The sequence below is a fragment of the Salmo salar genome, chromosome ssa01, assembly GCF_905237065.1.
Source record: "Salmo salar chromosome ssa01, Ssal_v3.1, whole genome shotgun sequence".
Lineage (NCBI taxonomy): Eukaryota > Metazoa > Chordata > Actinopteri > Salmoniformes > Salmonidae > Salmo > Salmo salar.
The window spans coordinates 71348821-71375151 of NC_059442.1; the positions used below are offsets into that span (position 1 = coordinate 71348821).

Consider the following 26331-nt stretch of genomic DNA (forward strand, 5'->3'; position numbering starts at 1 on the left):
GAGATAGTGGTAGTAAATGCACTTGTCCAAGATGTTCATGGAGACAAACCTACACGATCTAGACATATTTGAAATGGTTACATTTGGGCACTCAGCTGTTGTACGTACTCAGACTGAAATGCTTTCCCTGACATCTCACACTTCATCCGTCATTAGGAATGTCTATATAAAATGGCAGTAGCCGGCCTAAACCACCACTGCTGCAATTTAGGATTTAAATATGCTCTGACCCACAGGGACTGTACTAGCAACAAATTCAACTCAATCCATGAGTACTGAACTGGAACACTAGTATGAGAAGGGCTTGTGTCTATTTAAAAATAAAAAAAGGATACACATATCTGCTGAAAAAATTACTTCTCTTAACAAAGACACCTCTGGGAGCCACAGGAAGTCAAAGCCACTGAATACACACAGACTTTAGACATTCTCAGTGGGCTGCAAAAATGACTTTACTGCCGTTTAATACATGTTATTTTAAAACCAGCATTGCAACTTTTGCTTTATACAATGAATCAAATAATTGAATTAAAAGGGTGAACAGTGATCCCACCATTTGTGCAAAAGCAATACATTGGCAGGTATAGCTCTACCCTTTTAAAATCACTTAAGGGGCAAATTATTCAAAATAAAAATAACTGTACAGTACTTTTAATAAACTCATGAATACAGGACTCCTGGCTGATGTAGGTGTGTGTGAGCCTCGGCAAAGCAGCCCCAGCTTCGACTGTTGAGTCCTGCTCCTCGGAACTAAGCAACTTTGTTTTCTGTTGGTTAGTTTTTTTTGTTAACCCTCATTTTGCCTAGTTCTCTCCACCCAACCCAAATTAACAGTTCTATGGGGTCAGCCAATCAAGCTTCCATTACTAAGCGGCTAGTCCTGCTAGCCTGACTGGCTCTCCCGTTAGCCCCTGCTCCCCCTTTTGTAGAGCGGCTGAGGTTTGCGTGAAGTGCTGCGTCCCTGCCGGAGCATCAGGGAAACCTTGGCACTGATCAACCTCTCTGGTCCACAGGCCAGGTAGGGGGGCGTAGGAGCAGGCTGGGAGGGTAGGATGGCGGGAGTGGTCTCTGTCCAGTGGACTGTGACAGTGGCACAGCGGACCAAGACCAGGGGACTTCACTGGCTTATGAGCCCAGACGGGGCCGTTTCCGTGGGGACTGCTCTTCATCTTCGTCCTCCTCGTCTTCATCGTCAGGGTAGTCTACAAGGCCGACCATCGCAGTCTGTCAACAAGAACACAGGTCACAGAACTCAAGTGACTAAACCCTGAGGTTTGGATAATTTTGACTACTGGGGTGGCAGGCAGATGGGGCATTTTACTACAGATTGACAGGTAGAAAGAGGATATGGCTCACCTTGGCAACTAGAATGGCAGTTGACAGGGAAAGCTCACCTTGACTACCGTGGTGGCGGGTGGCGCTGCCGACATGGCTGGGGAGCCGTTGGGACTGGCGGCAGAGGTGGGCGAGGTGGCTGGCTTGCAGTTGGCACCGTTGGTTCCGTTGGCAGCCCCTGCAGAATGAGAGAAGGTAAACTTAAAGCTGCCAGTTGGGGTCCGCTTTGGGAAGCTCTCTTTGTTGTCACTCTCTTTAACTGCAAAGAGATGGAAATACATAGGGTGAACATACCATTCCACATGTTGTGGGGTTGAACACACACACGCGCACACACACACTGAGCAGAGTGGAGGCACTTACCTTTTTTTGCTTCCATATACTTTCCATAGCTCTCTGGGAACTCTTCCTCAGGCCTGCTTTTCTCAATAGCCTCTCCATCATCATCTTCATCTTCATTGAACCACATTTCCTCATCCTCGTCCAGCGTTCGGGCATCCCTACGATATCTGCTTGAATAACATCAAGACTACTTTTAACAGGCTTTAGGTAAATAACCAATAAAATGTTTTAAGTCACTCGACAATGCAACACTGCTGAAGTTACTCTGCTCAACACAAACTACTATTAAATGATATGCTATCCTCTTTGGCTGAAACAAACCACAAATCAACTTCTCCACTCTATTCTAGTTGTCCATGTCTGTGGGAGATGATGCCTTACCTGTTAAGTCTCAGAGTCTGTCGGTCCTTCTCCTGCTCATATCTGCCCTTCAAGCCCTTAAAAGTCTGGACGTATTCAATGGATTCAAGTGCTTTGTAGTAGTTGTCTATAATGTGTGCTATGAGGGACTTGATATCCTCCTATAGAGATAGATAGATATTAGGGTGTATACGTGTGGTAAAATGGTAAACAGACATGTTAAAAGGTGAATATGGGCATACCACTTTGATGAACTCAAAGAGTTCAATGATGGCTGAGTTTAGGAGGTTGTATCTAGTTCCATTGTCCAGCAGAGTGTTGATGACTGGCTCAAACAGGTTCCCTTTGACAATGTAGCGGTTGTAGTACTCATCCTTCTGCCCAATTATCCTCCTCATGAAGCGCAGAGCACCTGTTAAAAGACATAACAAATCAGTACAATCCACACCTTGAAAAAAGGAGTTGAGGAAACTCCATATTGCAACGACTTACACCACAAGCTATACATTTAAGTTATATCAATGATTAGGCTCCACCCAGGAGCCAAGGGTCCAAACGTTTGGGTTTTATCGTGATGTGCTTCATCAAATCATTAAATTATGAATAAACAAATTCAGTCGACTGACATACAGAATGTTTATGTCAATACTTGGTGCTCCCCCTATTCTAACACCCATATCCCCTCCGTAGTGTTTCCCAGTGACTCACACAGCGCAAGGAAGGTGTGTTTAGAGTTCATTAGCACCAGAACTCGTCGCAGCAGGTCCTTGTTCATAATGTAGGTCTTTATGTGATATGTGTGGTGCTCTACACAGAATGTCAGCAGCTCCAGTATCAAAGCCAGGAGTTGGGCTGTCTGGAAATTATCTGAAAGACACAAACATGCATTTACAATAGGGAAAGAGACACTTTTATAAATGAGAATTATGATTGGGAGTATCAATGTATGATTACATACCAGGACACACTGGGTTGATCTTGGTGGACCCCTCTTGCAGATCTGGAAGACACAGTAAAGGCAATAAATATCAGTCTTACAAATGCACAAGTCTTTAACACAACACAGATCTCAACAAAGACATCATGGCCTGTCGAAATCGAATAGAATTGTATTTGTCACATGCGCCAAATACAACAAGTGCAGGCTTTACTGTGAAATGCTTACTTACAAACCCTTTCTCAACAATGCAGTTAAAAATAAAACTAACAAAGACATAAAACAAATAGTAACACAATAAAATAACAATAACGAGGATATATACAGGCTATATACAAGGAGTACTGGTACCAAGTCAGTGTACTGGGATATGAAGTAGTTGGGGAGAAAGATTGAAGCAATATGTACATGTAGGTTTGGTTAGGTGATTGTTTGAAGTACTATGTACATGTAGGTAGGAGGGTGAAAAGCAGAATGACCGGGTAGCCGTTTAACTGTTCAGCAGTCGTATGGCTTTGGGTTAGAAGCCAATCAGGAGCCTTTTGGTCCCAGACTTGGCACTCCGGTACCACTTGCCGCGCGGTAGCAGAGAACAGTCACATGGGTAGCTGGAGTCTGACAACTTTTAGGGCCTTCCTCTGACACCACCTGGTTTAGAGGTCCTGGATGGCAGGGAGCTGGGCCCCAGTGTTGTATGCCAAGCATTTGCCATACCAAGCAGTACCAGATGCTTTCAATGGTGCAGCTGAACTTTTTGAGGATCTGAGGGCCCATGCCAAATCTTTTCAGCCTCCTGAGGGGGAAGAGACGTTGTCGTGCCCTCTTCATGACTGTGTTGGTGTGTTTGGACCATGATAGGTCCTTAGTGATGTGGACACCGAGGAACTTGAAGCTCTCGACCGTCTCCACTTTTCCTGTAGTCCACGATCAGCGCCCTTGTCTCGCTGACGTTGAGGGAGAGGTTGTTGTCTTGGCACCACTGACATCTCATCGTCATCAGTGATCAGGCCTACCTAGGGCTGTGGCGGTCATGAAATGTAGTCAGCCGGTGATTGTCAAGCAAATAACTGCAGGTCTCACGGTAATTGACCGTTAAATTGACAAACACATTTAGCATCTCCTGGCTTCCATGCATAGCCTACAAACCACTGATGACGACATTTGGAACGTCTACATTTTAAAAAGTCTAATAAATCCATTATTTTAGACAGGTCAAAAGAAACATGAAGAAAATGTAGTCTTTCAGAAGAACAGAATAGCTGTGGGCTACACTAAATCATTTAGCAGACAATATTTGGTTAGAATTCTGTGGCATTATTTTATAGTATGAAGAAAACAATTGAACATTGCTCAATAAAGAAATGTTGTGTTGAGCGGTTAACAAAGAAACAGGTCCTTCTATATGCTTAATTTAGAGTTACTAATATAACTTTAGTTGTGATGCAAACTTTGGGCTATACGTTTTGATTTTTAATAAATTCTATGGCTGCATGATGCGACTGGTGATGATTTGAAAAAAGTTGCACGAAAGGCAAGAGCTCTGCTGCACACACTTCATCAGTCTCATTCCCAATTTGACAAGCACTTGATAATGCCTCGAATTTCCCGGCTGCATCCCCTTTGTGTGGCGGTAATGCCCCCTACAAAAATCCATGCATTTTGTGGCTAGTGGCCGTTGTGCCCTTGGGCTAAATATAATAATTAATTAGAATACCCTTCTCCTGGCTGCATGCTCAGAAGCACCTATTCAGCTCCCTCAGAAAGCTAATTTCTTATTAGCCAATGCCTGTCACGCAATTCGGTCATTCTCACAGGCCTCAAGTGAAGACAGACACATTGGGGACGCAACCATACGCATCCTTATCCAATTCGGAGTCGCATATTGAAGATATAGGGAGAATTGTCCACATTTACTTTTCATCAGCCAACAAGATGAGTAGGCCTAACGAACAGCAAAAGCACTAGCCTATGTCAATCTACTAACCCCCATAGTACAAAAGTTGACCTATTCTATGCCAGAAATAAATATTACAAACAATCTGGGACAGTTGTGGGATGCGATAGATCCCAAATTGATACAACCACAAGCATAAAAAAAACCTTTAAGCAAAGAGGCTGACGCAACAGCTCAGAACATTTAGCTTAAAATGTTGAGAAACTATAAGGCTATTTCTTCACATTATAAGTGCAGCAATGAGCACACAGCAGTATAAGCGCAGAATATTCCAAAATGCAATCAATTAGTGGGAAAACACTTCTCAAAAGGTGACCACAATTGTGATTATCCATGTAACGCTTTGATTATAAAAAGGTGCATTTTGATAGTGAAAATTATCTTTCCAAGACTTGAAACTCATGCTCTGCGTATGTATACCAGTTAGGCTCTACACCCGTAGTAAAGCGGATTCATGTGCTTAAGTTTAAGAAGTTATTTGGCCACTTAGGTTGTGATACAAACCTTAACAAAAACATACAGTGCAGTTGGGAAGTATTCAGACCCCTTGACTTTTGTTACATTACAGACTTTTTTTTTTATCCCTAAAGATCCACCCATTACCCCATAATGACAAAGCAAAAAACATTTTTTGAAACCATTGCACATAAAAATAAATATCACATTTACATTAGTATTCAGACCGTTTACCCAGTACTTTGTTGAAGCACCTTTGGCAGCGATTACAGCCTCATGTCTTCTTGGGTATGATGCTACAAGCTTGGCACACCTGTATTTGGGGAGTTCCTCCCATTCTTCTCAAGCTCTGTCAGGTTGGATGGGGAGCGTTGCTGCACAGTTATTTTCAGGTCTCGCCAGAGATGTTCGATCGGGTTCAAGTCCGGGCTCTGGCTGGGCCATTCAGAGACTTGTCCGGAAGCCACTCCTGTGCTGTCTTGGCTGTGTGCTTAGGGTCGTTGTCCTGTTGGAAGGTGAACCTTCGCCCCAGTCTGAAGTCCTGAGTGCTCTGGAGCAGGTTATCAAGGATCTTTCTGTACTTTGCTCTGTTCATCTTCGCTTCAATCCTGACTAGTCTCCCAGTTCTTGCCACTGAAAATCATCCCCACATAATCATGCTGTCACCACCATGCTTCACCATAGGGATGGTGCCAGGTTTCCTCCAGATGTGACACTTGCCATTAGGGCCATAGAGTTCAATCTTGGTTTCATCAGACCAGAGAATCTTATTTCGCATGGTCTGAGAATCCTTTAAGTGCCTTTTGGCAAACTCCAAGCGGGCTGACGTGCCTTTTACTGAGGAGTGGCTTCCGTCTGGCCACTCTACCACAAAGGCTTGATTGTTGGAGTGATGGTTGTCCTTCTGGAAGGTTCTCCCATCTCCACAGAGGAACTCTGGAGCTCTGTCAGGGTGACCATCGGGTTCTTGGTCACCTACCTGACCAAGGCCCTTCTCCCCCAATTGCTCAGTTTGCCCGGGCAGCCAGCTCTAGGAAGAATCTTGGTGGTTCCAAACATCATCCATTTAAGAGTGATGGAGGCCACTGTGTTCTTGGGGACCTTCAATGCTGCGAAAAAATGTTGGTACCCTTCCCCAGATCTGTGCCTCGAAACAATCCTGTCTTGGAGCTCTACAGACAAGTCCTTCGACCTCATGGCTTGGGTTTTTGCTGTGACATGCACTGCCAACTGTTGGACCTTATATAGACAGTTGTGTGCCTTTCCAAATCATGTCCAATCAATTGAATTTACCACAGGTGGACTCCAATCAAGTCGTAGAAACATCAAGGATGATCAATGGAAACAGGATGCGCCTGTGCTCAATTTCAAGTCTAAAAGCAAAGGGTCTGAATACTTATGTAAATAAGGTATCTTTTATTTTTTTTGCTAAAATATCTAAGAACCTGTTTCCGCTTTGTCATTATGGGGTATTGTGCGTAGATTGGTAAAAACATTTTATTTGATCCATTTTAGAGTAAGGCTGTAACGTAGAAAAATGTGGAAAAAGTCAAGGGGTCTGAATACTTTCTGAATGCGACTCTGATTTGAAAAAGTCGCAAAAAAAGGCATGCGCAGTTTCTTGCCTTACTGCACACAAGCTGGGCATCATTCACAAGTGATAGGCTAATATTGTCACCCAATAGACTGTTGTTGATTTAATCTTGTATTTAGATAAATGTTTGAAATTTGTTTTTATTTAGAATGGACCATTATCGTGCATCTGTCTCGAAACAGGGGCGGGGGTGTCACCTATGCACTTAGATAGCGAATGGAGGACACTTTTCCCGTGGTTCATATTCATGCCAGCCAGGTAGAATATACTCCTGTTGCAAAGAGAAGCAATGTGCTTAAAATCATTTCTGTAGGCCAAGTCTATAGAAAGCTGATGGGATCCTCTTTTTAATAGAGGTCATCAAAACTCTGTTCTCATGCAATAGCATAGCCTATAGAAATATTACTCAACAAGAGCGCCCATGAAGTGTTTAATTAGATTTTCCATGACATTTGTATTAAAATGTCAAGAGTTAATTTTTTATTCAACTTGGCAAGACAATAGAGTGCTGAGTACCAGTTAGTAAGCAAGTTTGGTAGACTACTAATGACCATCAGCATCATCAGAGCTTGAAAATGCCTAATTACCGTGACTAAACAGTCACGTGGAATTTGACTGCCATCATGACTTGTGACCGCCGGTGTGGCGGTTCACTGTTGCTTGCCTCGAAGAAAGCATAAAAAGGCATTTAGCTCGTCTGGTAGGCTTGCGTCACTGGGCAGCTTGCTGCTGGGTTTACCTATTTAATCTGTGATCGTTTGCAAACCCTGCCACATCGGACGACTACCAGAGCCAGGGTTGTAGGATTTGATCTTAGTCCTGTATTGACACTGCCTGTTTGATGGTTCATCGGAGGGTGTAACAGGGAAAGAAATTCATAAGCTTCCGGATTTGTGTCCCGCTACGTGAAAGCGGCAGCTGTTGCCTTTAGCTAAGTGAGGATGTTACCTGTAATCCATGGCTACTATTTAGGATACACTACATGACCGAAAGTATGTGGACACCTGCACGTCGAACATATCATTCCAAAAGCATGGGCATTAATATGGAGTTGGTCCCCCCTTTGCTGCAATAATAGCCTCCAATATTCTGGGAAGGCTTTCCACTAGATGTTGGAACATTGCTGCGGAGACTTGCTTCCATTCAGCCATAGCGAGCATTAGTGAGGTTGGGCACTGATGTTGGGCGATAAGGCCTGGCTTTGCAGTCAGCATTCCAATTCATCCCAAAGGTGTTCGATGGGGTTGAGGTCAGAGCTCTGTGCATGCCAGTCAAGATCAACACCAATCTGGACAAACCATTTTTGTATGGACAACACTTTGAAAACGGGGGCATTATCATGCTGAAACAGGAAAGTGCTTTACCCAAACTATTGCCACAACGTTGGAAGCACAGTATCGTCTAGAATGTCATTGTATGCTGTATTGTTACAATTTGGGCCTAGCCCAAACCATGAAAAACAGCCCCAGACCATTATTTCTCCACCAAACTTTACACAGTTGGCACTGTGCATTGGGGCAGGTAGCGTTCTCCTGGCTTCGTCCGTCGGACTGCCAGATGGTAAAGCACGATTCATCACTCCAGAAAACTATTTTCCACCACTGTAGCCTACACTCGGCATTGCACAAGGTGATCTTAGGCTTGTGTGCGCCTGCTCAGCAATGGAAATCAATTTCATAAAGCTCCTGACGAACAGTTCTTGTGCTGTCACTGCTTCCAGGGGCAGTTTGGAACTCTGTAGTCAGTGTTGCAACCGAGGACAGGCTATTTTTACACGCTACAGCACTCAGCGGTCCCATTCTGTGAACTTATGTGGCCTACCACTTCGCGGCTGAGCCGTCGTCGCTCCTAGACATTCCCAATTCACAAAAACAGCACTTACAGTAGACCAGGGCAGCTCTAGCAAAACAGAAATTTGACAAACTGACTTGTTGGAAAGGAGGCATCCTGTGACGGTGACACGTTGATAGTCACTGAGCTCTTCAGTAAGGCCATTCTACTGCCAATGTTTGTCTATGGAGATTGCATGGCTGTGTGCTCAATTGTATCCCCCTGCCAGCAACGGTGTGTCTGAAAAAGCTGAATACATTAAATTGAAAGGGTGTCCACATACTTTTGTATATACAGTACCAGCCAAAAGTTTAAACACCTACTCATTCCAGTGATTCTTTATTTGTACTGTTTTCTACATTGTATAATAGTGAAGACATCAAAACTATGAAATAACACATATGAAAACATTGTAGTAACCAAAAAAAGTGTTAAAAATCAAAATGTGTTTTATATTTAATATTCTTCAAGTAGCCACCCTTTGCGTTGATGACAGCTTTGCAAACTCTTTGCATTCTCTCAACTAGCTTCATGAGGTAGTCACCTGGAATGCATTTCAACTAACAGGTGTGCCTTGTTAAAAGTTAATTTGAGGAATTTCTTTCCATCTTAATGCATTTGAGCCAATCAGTTGTGTTGTGGGTAGAATACAAAAGATAGCCCTATTTGGTAAAATACCAAGTCCATATTATGGCAAGAGCAGCTCAAATAAGCAAAGAGAAACCACAGTCCATTACTTTAAGACATGAAGGTCAGTCAATACGGAACATTTCAATAACTTTGAAAGTTTCTTCGAGTGCAGTCGCAAAAACCATCACGCGCCATGATGAAACTGGCTCTAATGAGGACTGCCACAGGAAAGGAAGACAGAGTTACCTCTGCTGCAGAGGATAGGTTCATTAGAGTTAGCAGCTTCTGAAATTGCATCCCAAATAAATGCTTTAGAGTTCAAGTAACAGACACATCTCAACATCAACTGTTCAGAGGAGACTGCGTGAATCAGGCCTTCATGTTCTAATTGCTGCAACAACAAAAAAACACTAAAAGGATAGCAATAAGAAGAGACTTGATTGGGCCAAGAAACAGGAGCAATGGACATTAGACCGGTGGAAATCTGTCCATTGGTCTGATGAGTCCAAATTTGAGATTTTTGGTTCCAACTGCCGTGTCTTTGTGAGACGCAGAGTAGGTGAATGGATGATATTTGGATTTGTTTAACACTTTTTTGGTTACTACATGATTCTGTGTTATTTCATAGTTTATGTCTTCATTATTATTCTACAATGTAGAAAATAGTAAAAATAAATAAAAAATTAAGAAAAACCCTGGAATGAGTAGGTGTCCAAACTTTTGACTGGTACTGTATAGTGCATGTACGTACAGTCACTGTGGGGACTACGTTGTCGATGCCCTTCTTAATGAATCCAGTGACTGATGTGGTCAACTCAATGCCATCAGATGAATCCCGGAACATATTCCAATCTGTGCTAACAAAACAGTCCTGTAGCTTAGCGCCCGCTTCATCGGACCACTTCCGTATTGAGCACATCACTGGTACTTCCTGTTTGAGTTTTTGCTTGTAAGCAGGAATTTAGAGGATGGAGTTATGGTCAGATTAGCCAAATGGAGGGCAAGGGAGAGTTTTCTTTGTGTAGAGTAGAGGTGATGCAGAGTTTTTTTTTTTTGCCTCTAGTTGCACAGGAGACATGCTGGTAGGAATGAGGTAAAACTAATTTCAGTTTCTCTGCATTAAAATCCCCGGTTACTAGGAGCGTCGCATCAGGGCGAGAATTTTTTGTGTTGTCTTTTTTTGCTTATGGTGCTACACATCTCGTTGAGTGCGGTGTTCTTGCCAGCATCAGTTTGTGGTAGTAAATAGACAGCTATGAAAAATATAGTAAAACTCTTGGTAAATAGTGGGGTCTACAGTTTATCATGAGCTATTCTAACTCAGGCGAGCAGAACCTCAAGACTTCCTTAATATTAGAGATCGGGGACCAACTTGTTGACAAAGAGACATACACCCCCTCTCCTCAGCTTAGCGGATGCAGCCGTTTTGTCCTGCCAATGAAAAGAAAAACCAGCTCGATTTATATTTTCCATGTTCTTGTTCAGCCACGACTCGGTGAAACATAGCATATCACAGTTCAGATCACGCTGATAGAATAGTCTTGAACTGCACTCATCCAGTTTATTTTCCAATGATTGCACATTTGTCAATAGAACGGAGGGTAATGGCGACTTGTCCACTCGCCGTCGCAGTCAGGTTAGATATCCCAAACGCCGACCTCTATAGTCGCTGCTTCCACCTCCTCCGAGTTATGGGGATTTGGGCCTGGTCTGGGATGAGCGTTATGTCCTTCACAACCGATTGGTTGAAATAGAAGTCCTCATCCAAATCAAGGTTAGTAATCTTTGTTTTCATGTCCAGAAGCTCTTTTCGGTCATATGAAATGGCCAAATATTAGGTATGAAAACAAGTTAGGATCAGCGCAAACAAAGCTAAAAAAAACAACTGGTCAGGGGCCCATCCGGCGCCATTATACTGTCCAACATAAAGCCATGCATATCCACATACAGCTGGACCTAAACACACCCATTCAAGCACGACATGAGACCATACACACAATGCATACATCCATTTAGATCAAAGGGTCCCCCCGCTCACCTTTACAGTTCTTCTCATCTACAGTGCTGGCCAATAGAGGGACTGTGAGGACCTGCATGCAGTACTTGTAGAAGAAGCTGAGGAACTCAGTCTTCTCTGTTTTCTAATGGGATTCAAAGTAAGAAGTAGATTAGACAGTGATGCTGACATATTGCAGAGTTCTTTAAAATGTATGAAAGTTTGGTATAATTCTGTATTCTTGTACAATAACCATTACACCCAGTGTTATGACAGAACTGTGTGTGAGTGAGTGAGTGAGTGAGTGAGTGAGTGAGTGAGTGAGTGAGTGAGTGAGTGAGTGAGTGAGTGAGTGAGTGAGTGAGTGAGTGAGTGAGTGAGTGAGTGAGAGAGAAAGAGAGATCGGACAGGGTCTTACATTGGTGGGGGCCAGCATGTTCTCTGGGTCGATCAATGTGCGTAGAAGCCCCATAAGCTGCACAGCACCCCCCAACTCAGGGTCCGAGTCACAGATCATCTGCTTTATCACCACGTTGATCAGCAGCACATCCTAATGCACACAGCGAGGAACATTGAGCGGCAACACCTACAGAAAACCTTGAACATCCTAAACATCTAATCACTGAAAAAGATCTGAAATATATATGCTTCAGTAAACAATACACCTATTATAAGGAACAGTTCAATGAGCATTTTACAGTGCCTTGCAAAAGTATTCACCCCCTTGGCCTTCTTCCTATTTTGTTGCACTACAACCTGTAATTTAAATATATTTTTATATGGATTTCATTTAATGGACATACACAAAATAGTCCAAATTAGTGAAGTGAAAAAAATAACATGTTTCAAAGAAATTCAAAAAAATGTAAAACCGAAAAGTGGTGTGTGCATCACCCCCTTTGCTATGAAGCCCCTAGATAAGATCGGGTGCAACCAATTACATTCAGAAGTCACATAATTAGTTAAATAAAGTCCACCTGTGTGCAATCTAAGTGTCACATAACCTGTCACATGATTTCAGTAGATATACACCTGTTCTGAAAGGCCCCAGAGTCTGCAACACCACTAAGCAAGGGGCACCACCAAGCAAGCGGCACTATGACGACCAAGGAGCTCTCCAAACAGGTCAGGGACAAAGTTGTAGAGAAGTACAGATCAGGGTTGGGTTATAAAAAAATATCAAACTTTGAACATCCCACGAGCACCATTATATCCATTATTTAAAAAATGGAAAGAATAGGGCACCACAACAAACCTGTCGAGGGAAGGCCACCCACCAAAACTCACGGACCAGGCAAGGAGGGCATTAATCAGAGAGGCAACAAAGAGACCAAAGATAACCCTGAAGGAGCTGCAAAGCTCCACAGCGGAGATTGGAGTATCTGTCCATAGGACCACTTTAAGCCCTACACTCCACAGAGCTGGGCTTTACGACAGAGTGGCCCAAAAAAAATAAGCAAACATGTTTGGTGTTCGCCAAAAGACATGTGGGAAACTCCCCAAACACATGGAGGAAGGTACTCTGGTCAGATGAGACTAAAATGTAACTTTTTGGCCATCAAGGAAAACGCCATGTCTGGCACAAACCCAACACCTCTCATCACCCCGAGAACACTACCCCCACAGTGAAGCATGGTGCTGGCAGCATCATGCTGTGGGGATGTTTTTCCATCGGCAGGGACTGGCGGGAAATTCTTGAGGGAAACCTGTTTCAGTCTTCAAAGATTTGAGACTAGGACGGAGGTTCACCTTCCAGCAGGACAATGACCCTAAGCGTACTGCTAAAGCAACACGAGTGGTTTAAGGGGAAACATTTAAATGTCTTAGATTGGCCTAATCAAAGCCCAGACCTCAATCCAATTGAGAATCTGTGGTATGACTTAAATATTTCTGTACACCAGCAGAACCCATCCAACTTGAAGGAGCTGGAGCAGTTTTGCCTTGAAGAATGGGCAAAAATCCCAGTGGCTAGATGTGCCAAGATTATAGAGGCATACCCCAAGAGACTTGCAGTTATAATTTCTGCTAAAGTTGGCTCTACAAAGTATTGACTTTGGGGGGGTTAATAGTTATGCACGCTCAAGTTCTTATTTCTTGTTTGTTCACAATAAAAAATATTTTGCATCTTCAAAGTGGTAGGCATGTTGTGTAAATCAAATGATACAAACCCCCCCCCAAAAAAATCTATTTTAATTCCAGGTTGAAAGGCAACAAAATAGGAAAAATGCCAAGGGGGATGAATACTTTCGCAAGCCACCGTACAAGTAACATTTTACTGGGTAAATAATCTTGCCTTTATTTACGTAGTCACAGCTCCATGTGGCACCTAGATGTGGCAGAGAAATTTGTCCACCAGTGTCACATGTCATGTAGACCTAGTTATATGACAAGGTTGATGCTATACTTACATCATCAGTCTGCTGTGGCTCCTGCATAACAAACTCCCGGACCATGGAGGGGCTGAACTCCACCAGATAGGAGAAGATATCTGTGGCTGCAGCCCTCACCTGCAGGTCGTCCATACCCTGTGGAGACAGTGAGACACACACTGATAGTGTGCTCAAACTAATAACTCATTCAGCACCATCAATGTGTTTCTTTAGGGCACATGTGTCAAACTCATTCCACTGGGGGCAGTGTCTGCGGGTTTTCACTCCTCCCTTGGACTTGATTGATGAATTAAGGTCAATGATTATTAAGCCGTGGTGTAAGGTACTTAAGTAGTACTTTAAAGTATTTAAGTCATTTTTGGGGGGTATCGGTACTTTATAATTGACTACTTTTACTTCACTACATTCCTAAAGAAAATTATGTACTTTTTACTCCATTCATTTTCCCTGACACCCAAAAGTACTAATTACAATTTGAATGCTTAGCAGTATAAGGAAAAAGGTCAAATTCAAACACTTATCAAGAGAACATCCCTGGTCATCCCTACTGCCTCTGATCTGGTAGACTCACTAAACACAAATAATTCATTTGTAAATTATGTCTGAGTGTTTGAGTGTGCCCCCGGCTGTCAAAAAAAGTAAAGGAAATTGTGCTGTCTGGTTTGCTAAATATAAGGAATTTGATGGATAGCATTTACTTGTACTTCTTCCTTCACTATGACAATTGAGTACTTTTTCCACCACTGTACATTGAAAATCAGATACTACTTGAGTAAAAGTCTAAACATATTTTACTGTGTTACTTTTACTTGAGTCATTTTATAATAAGGTATCTTTACTTTTACTCAAGTATGACAATTGAGTACTTTTTCCACCTCTGTTATGAAAAAAACAAAAACCAGCAGACACTAGGCCCTCCATGGAATGAGTTTGACACCCCTGCTTTAGGGGCTCAGGAGCCTAGTGCAATCTGGACTGACTTAATACCTTTAAATTCAGGGTTAGAGACATACTGTTACATTTAAATGAATTAACTTATTTTGACGTGCTTCCAAGATGCAGCCCTTGAAGTTGAGATGGCATTTCACATTCAAGGGATCAAGAGAACTTTGCCACATCAAAACGCATACAAAATGTCAAGGAAAATATGCAAAAACTGTTTGACATTTAATATGCACATGCATACAATAGTAAAACCATTCATACCATGACTATTTCAAGAGCAGGAAGAATGCCTAGATTCGCCAGAGTCTTGAAGAAAGCATCTCTATTTTGCGGTTGCAAGGTTTGTGAAAAAGCACAAAATTCTTTGAAAAAGTTCACCTGTGAAGAGGAAGGAAAACAGAGGACAGTATGTCACTGAAACCTTCATGGCATTAAAGCTTAGTATGTGCATGCTTTTAATTAAGCGAGTTGATCATTCAACTTACTAGTTCCCGCCTTTTACCGTCTTCTGTTGCTTCATCCGTTAGCTGTGCAAAGACTTCAGTTAGGAACTTCTCATCCTCCTGTAGTGCAAGGCAGGGATAAAAAGTTTACAAAAACATACTGAATCGCAGTTTGTGGTCATGTTGAAAAAGCACCAGGACTTTACGTACTTCATTATGAAGTCGACAAACCTTAGCCAAAAGCAGTAAAAGTAAGCATGTTTTATATTGGTGGTTCGATGTGAAAGGAGAGACGAAAGGAGACAAATTGCCAGTTTAAGAAGTGTTGTGGAACAAACAGCTGACTGAAGATGGCTGCAGCCAACATGGTTGAGACCGTCTCCGTGGTAACATGGACTCAGGACCCTGTCCCGAAGCTACTGACAGCATCACCTCCTCCATGCTTCACGGAACCACACATGCGGAGATCATCCGTTCACCTACTCTGCGTCTCACAAAGACATGGGTTAAGAGGAACCAAAAATCTCAAATTTGGACTAATTGGAGCAAAGATCAGAATTCCACCGATCTAATGTCCATTGCTCGTGTTTCTTGGCCCAAGCAAGACTCTTATTATTGGTGTTCTTTAGTAGTGGTTTCATTGCAGCAATTCGACCATGAAGGCCTGATTTACGCAGTCTCCTCTGAACAGTTGATGTTGAGATGTGTCTGTTACTTGAACTCCGTGAAGCATTTATTTGGGATGCAATTTCTGAGGTGCAGTAAACTCTAATGAACCTATCTTCTGCAGCAGAAGTAACTCCGGGTCTTCCTTTCTTGTGGCGGTCCTCATGAGAGCCAGTTTCATCATAGCGCTTGATGGTTTTTGCGACTGCACTTGAAGAAACTTTCAAAGTTCTTGAAATGTTCTGTATTGACTGATCTTCATGTCTTAAAGTAATGGACTGTGGTTTCTCTTTGCTTATTTGAGCTGTTCTTGTATAATATGGACTTGGTCTTTTACCAAATAGGGCTATCTTCTGCGTACCACCCCTACCTTGTCACAACACAACCGATTGGTCGAAACGCATTAAGATGGAAAGAAATTCCTCAAATTAACAAGGCACAATTGTTAATTGTGACTACCTCATGACGCTGGTTGAGAAAATGCAAAGTGTGTGTCCTCAAGGCAAAAAGGTGACTACTTCGAATAATCTAATATATTTTGATTTGTTTAACACTTTGGTTACTACATGACTCCATGTGTTATTTCATAGTTTTGATGTCTTCACAATGTAGAAAATAGTAATAAAAACCCTTGAATGAGAAGGTGTGTCCAAACTTTTGACTAGTACTGTACATACACACACAGTGCATTCGGAAAGTATTCAGACCCCCTTCCATTCAAGGACATTGAGAATTGTCCCGAAGCTACTCCTGCGCTGTCTTGGCTGTGTATTTAGGGTAGTTGTCCTGTTGGAAGGTGATCCTTCAAATCCAATTTTATTGGTCATACACACATATTTAGCAGCTGTTATTGCAGGTGAAGCAAAATGCTTGTGTTCCTAGCTCCAACAGTGCAGTAGCATCTAACAATTCACAACAATACACACATCTAAAAGTACAATTATGGAATTTAGACAAATATTTGATTGGGCATTGACTAAGATACAGTAGAATAGAATACAGTATACACATAAGATGACTGGGAAACTAGTCAGGACCTTCACCCCAGTAGGTCTTGAGCGCTCTGGAGCAGGTTTTCATCAAGGATCTCTGTACGTTGCTCAGTTCATCTTTTCCTTGATCCTGACTAAACTCCCAGGCCTTGCCGCTGAAAAACATCCCCATAGCATGAGGCTGCCACCACCAAGCTTCACCGTAGGGATGGTGCCAGATTTCCTCCGTACGTGACGCTTGGCATTCAGGTCAAACAGTTCTGTTGGTTTCATCAGACTAGAGAATCTTGTTTTTCATGGTGAGAGTCATTTAGGTACCTTTTGGCAAACTCCAAGCGGGCTGTCATGTGCCTTTTACTGAGGAGTGGCTTCCGTCTGGCCACTCTACCATAAAGTCCTGAATGTTGGAGTGCTGCAGAGATGGTTGTCCTTCTGGAAGGTCCTCCCATCTCCACAGAGGAACTCTGGAGCTCTGTCAGAGTGACCATAGGGTTCTTGGTCACCTGCCTGACCAAGGCCCCTGTCCCCCGATTGCGGTTTGGCCAGGCAGCCAGCTCTAGGAAGTGCCTTTGTGGTTCCAAACGTCTTCCATTTAAGAATGGAGGCCACTGTGTTCTTGGCGACCTTCAAAGCTGCAGACATTTGTTGGTACCCTTGACCAGATCTGTGCCTCGACACGATCCTATCTCGGAGCTCTACGGACAATTCCTTCGACCTCATGGCTTGGTTTTTGCTCTCACATACAGGACCTTTGCCCTGACCTCAACCCCATTGAACACCTTTGGGATCAATTGGAATGCCGACTGTGAGCCCGGCCTAATTGCCCAACATCAGTGTCTGACCTCACTAATGCTCGTGGCTGAATGAATGCAAGTCTCTGCAGCAATGTTCCAACATCTAGTGGAAAGCCTTCCCAGAAGAGTGGAGGTTGCTATAGGAGCAAAGCGGGGACCAACTCCATATTAATGGCCATGAGATGTTCGATGAGCAGGTGTCCACATACATGCAGTGTATATAAAAGTTTTATTTCTCTTTGCCATTTGTACGATTATGAAACAGTGACCGTGGTCATTTTACTGACAAATAACCATCATCCAAAATTGCATGACTGTCACAGCCCTAACCAAATCCCTCTTGAAATTTTAAACTTGTATAATTATACTGCGAAGTGCCAACAAGGGAACTTAAATGTAAATCACACCACAACCTCATTGTTGTTAATGTGAGATCAAAGAAACGTCAGGGCTTATTGATTTCAGATTAGATACCTTGATTAAAATTGAAGACAACCTATCAACTACAAACCCTTTCAACAATAGAGACAAAGACAAACAGTTTGATATAGAATATAATCCTTAGAGAAGTCACAAGCATTGATTTACAATACTGAAGACAAAAGTGGCATGAACATATCACATTACATGACATTCTATTACTGTTAAATAAAATACATTCATAAAGTTAATCCTTTCCAGGTTGATGACAACAGCAGAATATCACATATACGTAATGATTACAATTGATGTTCAGATCTGAAGATGGGTGGGGATGTTTCATACTTTCACAGGAAAATAAAACCACCAGCAGAAAAACAACATTATCATCTACATTGACAATGGTGTGAAAGTTTGTGATATGTAGTGAGTTAAGTTCAGTGATTGTGCTTTATTACCGTCACTTAACACACTAAAATGTAATCTGTTAAACTGAAAACACCAGAGCTGAAGAGGCAGTTCAGACAACACAAACGGATTTGCTTACACTCCATTTCTTGTCAAGAACGGCAAAATCGAAGAGAACATTTTTTGAGGGTTCTGTCGGTTTGCAGTAACTCACCTGCAGCATGCTGACTATCTCCACCTTGTTGAAGAAAATAAAGGATGTGAGGGTGGAAAGGAAGTTCTCCTCGAAGACAGAAGGTGTGGGCAGGATGATGTCCTGGATGTACTGCACCCGGTACGTCTGGTGGATCTTCTGCCGCAGCTCTGAGTCCGTGATGGGGATTACCTCCTTGAACTTGGCCGTCTTGGTGAGGAACTCCCGGTGCTTTTTAGGCTGCACCAGCGACGGATCAAACTCCAGACAGCCAACCACATCCATGATACAGTCGTCTGAGAACATGACCTCGAATAGAGCCGCCTTGTTGAGGAACAACACTCCACGTACAATCTCATACAGGTGGTGTAGTCCCTCCCGGTTGTCGAGGTCCTCACACACCTGGAAGAGCTGCAGCAGCTTCTTCATGTAGCCTTCGCTCATAAGGGCCAGGGCCAGCTTCTCCCGGCGGATGGGCGAGGACAGGACAGAGGTCACAAGGTCAGCAATCTCCTCCAGCCGGGCCAGCTCGCATGGAGGCAGCTCCACCAGGTGACTGGTCTCTGGCATCTCCTCGAAGCGCTCCTCCTCAGACTCATCGATGGGGTCCTGGGTGATCTCCAGCGCAGGGTCTTTCCCTTGCACCTGGGGAGGAAATTAGACACAGGGCCACATGTAAGAACTACTGAGAGAAAGACTATAGTCCCGTATCGCTAAGGAGAAAATTCACTAACATGATATTCTATACTTAATTATTAAATGGGTAAGTTTTGTAAGAGACAATAAAAAACTAAACAGCATAGTAGTGTATCATAAACCTTACACTGACTTACAAACCCGTATAAACACAGTACTATACCTGACATATCTTTTCCCAGATTTCATCGCAGCCAGCTTTTTCCTGAAAACTCAGGGCCAGATCATAGTTCTCTGCTTCCGACCACACAATCAGGGTGTCCTGAGAGGGGAAAAAACATTCATGATTAAGTAGAAAAAAACATTTTCATAACATGAGATTTGTAAATCTGGTCTTTGCTTAACAATGTAAAAAATAAAAAATAAATAACCATTTGTGTCAAATTAACTGCAACTGTACACTTGCAGAATTCTTTAGATACATAGGGCCGAGCCATAGACTACTCTCTGCTTCCACACGGCAAGCGGTACTGGTGCAATAAGTCCGACACCAACAGGCTCCTGAACCGCTTCGATCCCCAAGCCATAAGACTGCTAAATTGCTAACAAAATGGCTACACAGAATGAGTTGACACGTGCATTTTTGCACCGTCTCGGTGTACACTATTGGGACTCAACACACTAGAGGTCGACCGATTATGATTTTTCAACGCCGATACCGATTGGAGGACCAAAAAAGCCGATACCGATTAAATAAATATATATAAATAAATATATATTTGTAATAATGACACTTACAACAATACTGAATGAACACTTATTATATTAAGTTAAAATACATCAATAAAATCAATTTAGTCTCAAATAAATAATGAAACATGTTCAATTTGGTTTAAATAATGCAAAAACAAAGTGTTCGAGAAGAAAGTAAAAGTGCAATATGTGCCATGTAAAAAAGCTTGCTCAGAACATATGAAAGCTGGTGGTTCCTTTTAACATGAGTCTTCAATATTCCCAGGTAATAAGTTTTAGGTTGTAGTTATTATAGGACTATTTCTCTCTATACCATTTGTATGTCATAGACCTTTGACTATTGGATGTTCTAATAGGTACTTTAGTATTGCCAGCCTAATCTCAGGAGTTGATAGGCTTGAAGTCATAAACAGCGCTGTGTTTCAAGCATTGCTAAGAGCTGCTGCCAAACGCAGTAAAGTTTGAATGAATGCTTACGAGCCTGCTGATGCCTACCACTGCTCTATCAAATATCAAATCATAGACTTAATTATAATAACACACAGAAATACGAGCCTTAGGTCAATATGGTCAAATCCGGAAACTATCATTTCGAAAACAAAACGTTTATTCTTTTAGTGAAATACGGAACCGTTCCGTATTTTATTTAACGGGTGGCATCCCAAAGTCTAAATATTGCTGTTACATTGCACAAGCTTCAATGTTATGTCATAATTATGTACAATTCTGGCTAATTAATTACGGTCTTTGTTAGGAAGAAATGGTCTTCACACAGTTCGCAACGAGCCAGGTGGCCCAAACTGCTGCATATACCCTGACTCTGCTTGCACAGAACGCAAGAGAAGTGACAATTTCCCTAGTTAAAAGAAATTCATGTTAGCAGGCAATATTAACTAAATATGCAGGTATAAAAATATATACTTGTGTATTGATTTTAAGAAAGGCATTGATGTTTATGGTTAGGTACATTGGTGCAACGACTGTGCTTTTTTTGCGAATGCGCTTGTTAAATCACCCGTTTGGCGAAGTAGGTTATGATTCAATGATAAATTAACAGGCACCGCATCCATTATATGCAACACAGGACAAGCTAGATGAACTAGTAATATCATCAACCATGTGTAGTTAACTAGTGATTATGTTAAGATTTTTTTATTTTTTTACAAATAAGTTTAATGCTAGCTAGCACCTTACCATGGCTCCTTGCTGCACTCGCATAACAGGTAGTCAGGCTGCCACGCAGTCTCCTCGTGGAGTGAAATGTAAATCGGCCATAATCGGTGTCCAAAAATGCCGATTGCCGATTGTTATGAAAACTTGAAAATCAGCCCTAATTAAATCAGCCATTCCGATTAATCGGCCGACCTTTATTACACACTAATTTATACTGACTACACACACACCATAATTTACACCGCTGCTCCTCTGTTTTATCATACATGCTGATACCTAGTCAACTAACCCATATAGATATCTACCTTTATCACTCCTACACATTGTAAATAACCCTGTATATAGCTTATTTTCTTGTGTGTTTTTGTTCTACCTTATTTTTAGCGCTACATTGATAATGATTAGGCTTACCTCATTGTTGGGTTTGGAGCTTGCAATCAAAGCATTTCACTGTCATTTTGCACGTGACATTAAAACTTTTAGAAATGGACCCACAGAGCAAAGAAAACACTGAAGTGCCTTCAGAAAGTATTCACACACCTTTACTTTTTCCACATTTTGTTACAGCCTGAATTTAAAAAGGGATTAAATAAAGATCAGGCCTACGCCCCGGTCCAGAAAAATATATCCCAAAACATGCATCCTGTTTGCAACAAGACACTAAAGTAATACAGAAAAAAAACAGCAAAGCAATTTACTTTTTATCTTGAATCTAAAGTTGTGTGTTTGGGGCAATCCAATAGAACACATTACTGAGTACCAGTCTCCATATTTTCAAGCATAGTGGTGGCTGCATCATGTTATGGGTGTGCTCATAATAGTTAAGGACTGGTGAGTTTTTCTGGATAAAAATAAACAGCTAAGCACAGCCAAAATCATAGAGAAAACCCTTGTTCAGTCTGCTTTACACCAGACACTGGGAGACTAATTCACTTTACAATAGGCCAAATCTACACGAGTTGCTTAGCAAGAAGACAGTAGATGTTCCCAAGTTACAGTTTTGACTTAAATCTGCTTGAAAATGGCAAGACTTAAATGGTTGTCTAGCAATGATCAACAACCCATGTAACAGAGCTTGAAGAATCTAGAAAATTATCCGCAAATATTGCACAATCAAGATGTGTAAAGCTCTTAGAGATTTACCCAGTCACATCTGTAATTTCTGCCAAAGTTGATTCTAACATACACTGCTCCAAAAAATAAAGGGAACACTTAAACAACATAATGTAACTCCAAGTCAATCACACTTCTGTGAAATCAAACTGTCCACTTAGGAAGCAACACTGACAATAAATTCCACATGCTGTTGTGCAAATGGAATAGACAACAGGTGGAAATTATAGGCAATTAGCAAGACACCCCCAATAAAGGAGTGGTTCTGCAGGTGGTGACCACAGACCACTTCTCAGTTCCTATACTTCCTGGCTGATGTTTTGGTCACTTTTGAATGCTGGCGGTGCTTTCACTCTAGTGGTAGCATGAAACGGAGTCTACAACCCACACAAGTGGCTCAGGTAGTGCAGCTCATCCAGGATGGCACATCAATGCGAGCTGTGGCAAGAAGGTTTGCCGTGTCTGTCAGCGTAGTGTCCAGAGCATGGAGGCGCTACCAGGATACAGGTCAGTACATCAGGAGACGTGGAGGAGGCCGTAGGAGGGCAACAACCCAGCAGCAGGACCGCTACCTCCGCCTTTGTGCAAGGAGGAGCACTGCCAGAGCCCTGCAAGATGACCTCCAGCAGGCCACAAATGTGCATGTGTCTGCTCAAACGGTCAGAAACAGACTCCATGAGGGTGGTATGAGGGCCCGACGTCCACAGGTGGGGGTTGTGCTTACAGCCCAACACCGTGCAGGACATTTGGCATTTGCCAGAGAACACCAAGATTGGCAAATTCGCCACTGGCGCCCTGTGCTCTTCACAGATGAAAGCAGGTTCACACTGAGCACGTGACAGATGTGACAGAGTCTGGAGACGCCGTGGAGAACGTTCTGCTGCTTGCAACATCCTACAGCATGACTGGTTTGGCGGTGGGTCAGTCATGGTGTGGGGTGGCATTTCTTTGGGGGGCCGTACAGCCCTCCATGTGGTACCGAGATGAGATCCTCAGACCCCTTGTGAGACCATATGCTGGTGCGGTTGGCCCTGGGTTCCTCCTAATGCAAGACAATGCTAGACCTCATGTGGCTGGAGTGTGTCAGCAGTTCCTGCAAGAGGAAGGCATTGATGCTATGGACTGGCCAGCCCGTTCCCCAGACCTGAATCCAATTGAGCACATCTGGGACATCATGTCTCGCTCCATCCACCAACGCCACGTTGCACCACAGAGTGTCCAGGAGTTGGCGGATGCTTTAGTCCAGGTCTGGGAGGAGATCCCTCAGGAGACCATCCGCCACCACATCAGGAGCATGCCCAGGCGTTGTAGGGAGGTCATACAGGCACGTGGAGGCCACACACACACTACTGAGCCTCATTTTGACTTGTTTTAAGGACATTACATCAAAGTTGGATCAGCCTGTAGTGTGGTTTTCCACGTTAATTTTGAGTGTGACTCCAAATCCAGACCTCCATGGGTTGATAAATTGGATTTCCATTGATTATTTTTGTGTGATTTTGTTGTCAGCACATTCAACTATGTAAAGAAAAAAATATTTATTAAGATTATTTCATTCATTCAGATCTAGGATGTGTTAGTGTTCCCTTTATTTTTTGAGCAGTGTATATTGACTTCCGTAAATTAGATTTTTCTAAAAACATGTTTTCACTTTGTCATCATGGAATATTGTGTGTAGATGGGTGAGACAAATATATACTTCATGCTTTTTTGAATTCAGGCTGGAATAAGTCAAGCGGTATGAACACTTAGAAGGCACTGTACACACAGCAGTCCATTATAGACAGGTTGACATATTGTCATGAGCTTTGTCCAGGAGGCAGAACTGAGCGATTTCCCCTTAGGTCAGCTGCAAAGTCAAAATTTGCTGTTGTAAAAATTCCTGAAAGCAAACATTTGCTTTTTGGTCAAGGTTAGGCATTAGAGTTAGCAGTGTGGTTAAGGTTAGCTTTCAAATCAGATTGTATTACTGTGGCTGTGCCAGCTAGTGCCCGCTGCACAGCTGCCTCCAGAACAAGACTAATGACAAAAAACGCTAACCTACCCATTATAGAGGCAGAATACTCACTTGTTGTTTCTGATATGCAGTATTTGGGCTGATTTTAGACTCCAGAAGAAGTGAGCCTAAAAGACAAATGGGAATTTAGTTAGCTACCCACTACCTTACTGAAATAACTAGTGGATGCCTAAATGTTTGCAAAATGATAATACAGAACGGGATAATTCAGTCACATGGGTGTGAAAGAACATGTTTTTCAAATAATACGGATGTTGTAACTAAGTGTCAGTCTTACTGCTGAAACCTGAACACCACACTTTTACTGACATGAACTGTGCATGTAAACAAGGACAACTACCCATAAATTAGCTTACATAATGTGTATGTTTTTGGCTGGCAAGCAAATGTCCCTTTATTCATTACCGAGTAAGCCAAGTGAGTTTACTAGCTGGTTAACGTTAATTACCTAACCAGCTGACTAACATTGGACCAGGTAACGTTAGTTAACCTGCTGGATATAGTACTTTTAAACTGTACCGAGGGTTAACTAGCTACTGTACCAAAATAACTATAAACAAACAATTGAAAGGAAAACAGGATTACAGAGAAAGTCAGTTAAACCACACTTCCAAGCATTGGCTAGCTAGCCATCCAACTAGGTTAGTTAGCTAACAAGCTGGTTTGAGTAAATAATGCTAGTTAACGTTAACTGTTTATTGATTCGTTTATAGCTAACGTTAATTAGATAACGAGCTACCTAAAGGAATTTGTTTTGCTGATTTGCATTTGATCTTCAAGCCAAACCAACAATATCATTAGCTAGTGTTAATACAAGTAAACGTTGAAATTTGTTACCCAACTAACGGTAAATAGATACCATTAGCTAGCTAACGGTAGCCAACTAGCATTAGCAATAGTGTGATGGCTAGAATAACTAACTCACACCGGCAGTAGTTACTTTAACGTTACGCTACTAACGTTAGCTAGCTAGTTCAGTTGGTGGTTTAACGTTAGGTACAGTCGCCGATTGTTCACAAAGTAGTTAGCAATGTTGATTTATTGAATTTGCGGCCTGTTAGTTAATGTTACCAGCCAACTAGATGGCTGCGTTACGAACAAAACAAACATATGCGACGAGCTATCTGACCATCTGCTAATAAGATGTTAGCTAACAACTCACCGTCGGATTCGGCCCGAACTAATAATGATATTCCCTTCAGTCGTTCGACAAAGGTAGACGAGACATGCCCTGTGCCCCTATCGTCCCACTGTCGGTCTTCATTCAGCGTATATACTTTCACACGCCGCCGAGTATCCGACATGGTTACCTTGAGCGGAAAAGCTAACAATCTAACGTTAGCTAGGCAACTATTTGAAATAGTGAACTAGTGGCTAGCTATTTTCTTATCCCCGAACTTGTTTCTACCCGCATGTTTTGCAATAATGTGCTAAACCGTAAAGCTAATTCACGAGCATATTACGATGATTATTTTCCCCGCAGAATGCCAGATTTCTAGCTAGCTAACTGTACAATTCACCGTTGAAAACACAACAACTACGACGGCCTCTTCACTATCATCCAGAGACCGCCATCTTGTAATCCGATCTTGTCTTTTTCTTCCCTATGTCAATCAAACGGTTACCGCCGCGGGGTCTCCGCTGAGGGGCTACGGAAGCCGGTGTGTCCCACGCCACATTCACGCCGCTCAAAGATCCCCCGCCCTTTCCACTTTCCTTCCATTGAAAATGAATGGGAGCGGTGTTTCACCGCGCGGTACCGTGTGCTAGTGTACACGGGGCATTATGGAAACGGACAGACCTGTTACAGAGTCTGTCCTTGGCAAAAATATATATACAATAATGCTGTTGATTTCAATAAAAGATGCCAACTCTAAATATTGTAGAACTAAAACATTGAGTATGTAGAAGATTGGAATATGCCATCACATGAGAGGTCAGAGGTTTAAGTCAA

General features: G+C 42.4%; 1 protein-coding gene across 8 annotated transcripts; it reads right to left on the minus strand.

The window, feature by feature from the left end:
• Nucleotides 1–423: 423 nt before the first annotated feature.
• Nucleotides 424–26003, minus strand: smek2 (SMEK homolog 2, suppressor of mek1 (Dictyostelium)). Of its 8 annotated transcripts, XM_014201270.2 has the most exons (17): nt 25540–26002; nt 24429–24484; nt 19545–19643; nt 18707–19330; nt 15255–15332; nt 15031–15147; nt 13843–13959; nt 11853–11984; nt 11477–11579; nt 2996–3037; nt 2746–2904; nt 2280–2449; nt 2059–2198; nt 1699–1844; nt 1425–1594; nt 1357–1389; nt 424–1224 (listed from the first exon to the last, which is right to left on the minus strand). In XM_014201270.2, the coding sequence occupies exons 1-17, from the start codon at nt 25679–25681 to the stop codon at nt 1126–1128; spliced, it is 2427 nt and encodes an 808-aa protein (XP_014056745.1). In that variant the 5' UTR covers nt 25682–26002; the 3' UTR covers nt 424–1125. The 8 variants fall into 8 exon arrangements, with proteins under 8 accessions (XP_014056745.1, XP_014056728.1, XP_014056731.1 ...); XM_014201253.2 differs by having other exon boundaries at nt 1357–1515; nt 1700–1847; nt 25540–26003; XM_014201256.2 differs by having other exon boundaries at nt 1357–1594; nt 1699–1847; nt 25540–26003.
• Nucleotides 26004–26331: the final 328 nt, after the last annotated feature.

Bases quoted from the DNA above. Each gene is read 5' to 3' on its own strand.
- smek2 (XM_014201270.2), bottom strand. From the start codon at position 25,681: ATGTCGGATACTCGGCGGCGTGTGAAAGTATATACGCTGAATGAAGAC. The intron at 3,038-11,476 runs GTGAGCGGGGGG...TGTGTCTTCCAG, and splicing joins AGATGAGAAGAACTGTAAAG to ATCTGCAAGAGGGGTCCACC. The intron at 1,595-1,698 runs GTAAGTGCCTCC...ATCTCTTTGCAG, and splicing joins GTATATGGAAGCAAAAAAAG to TTAAAGAGAGTGACAACAAA.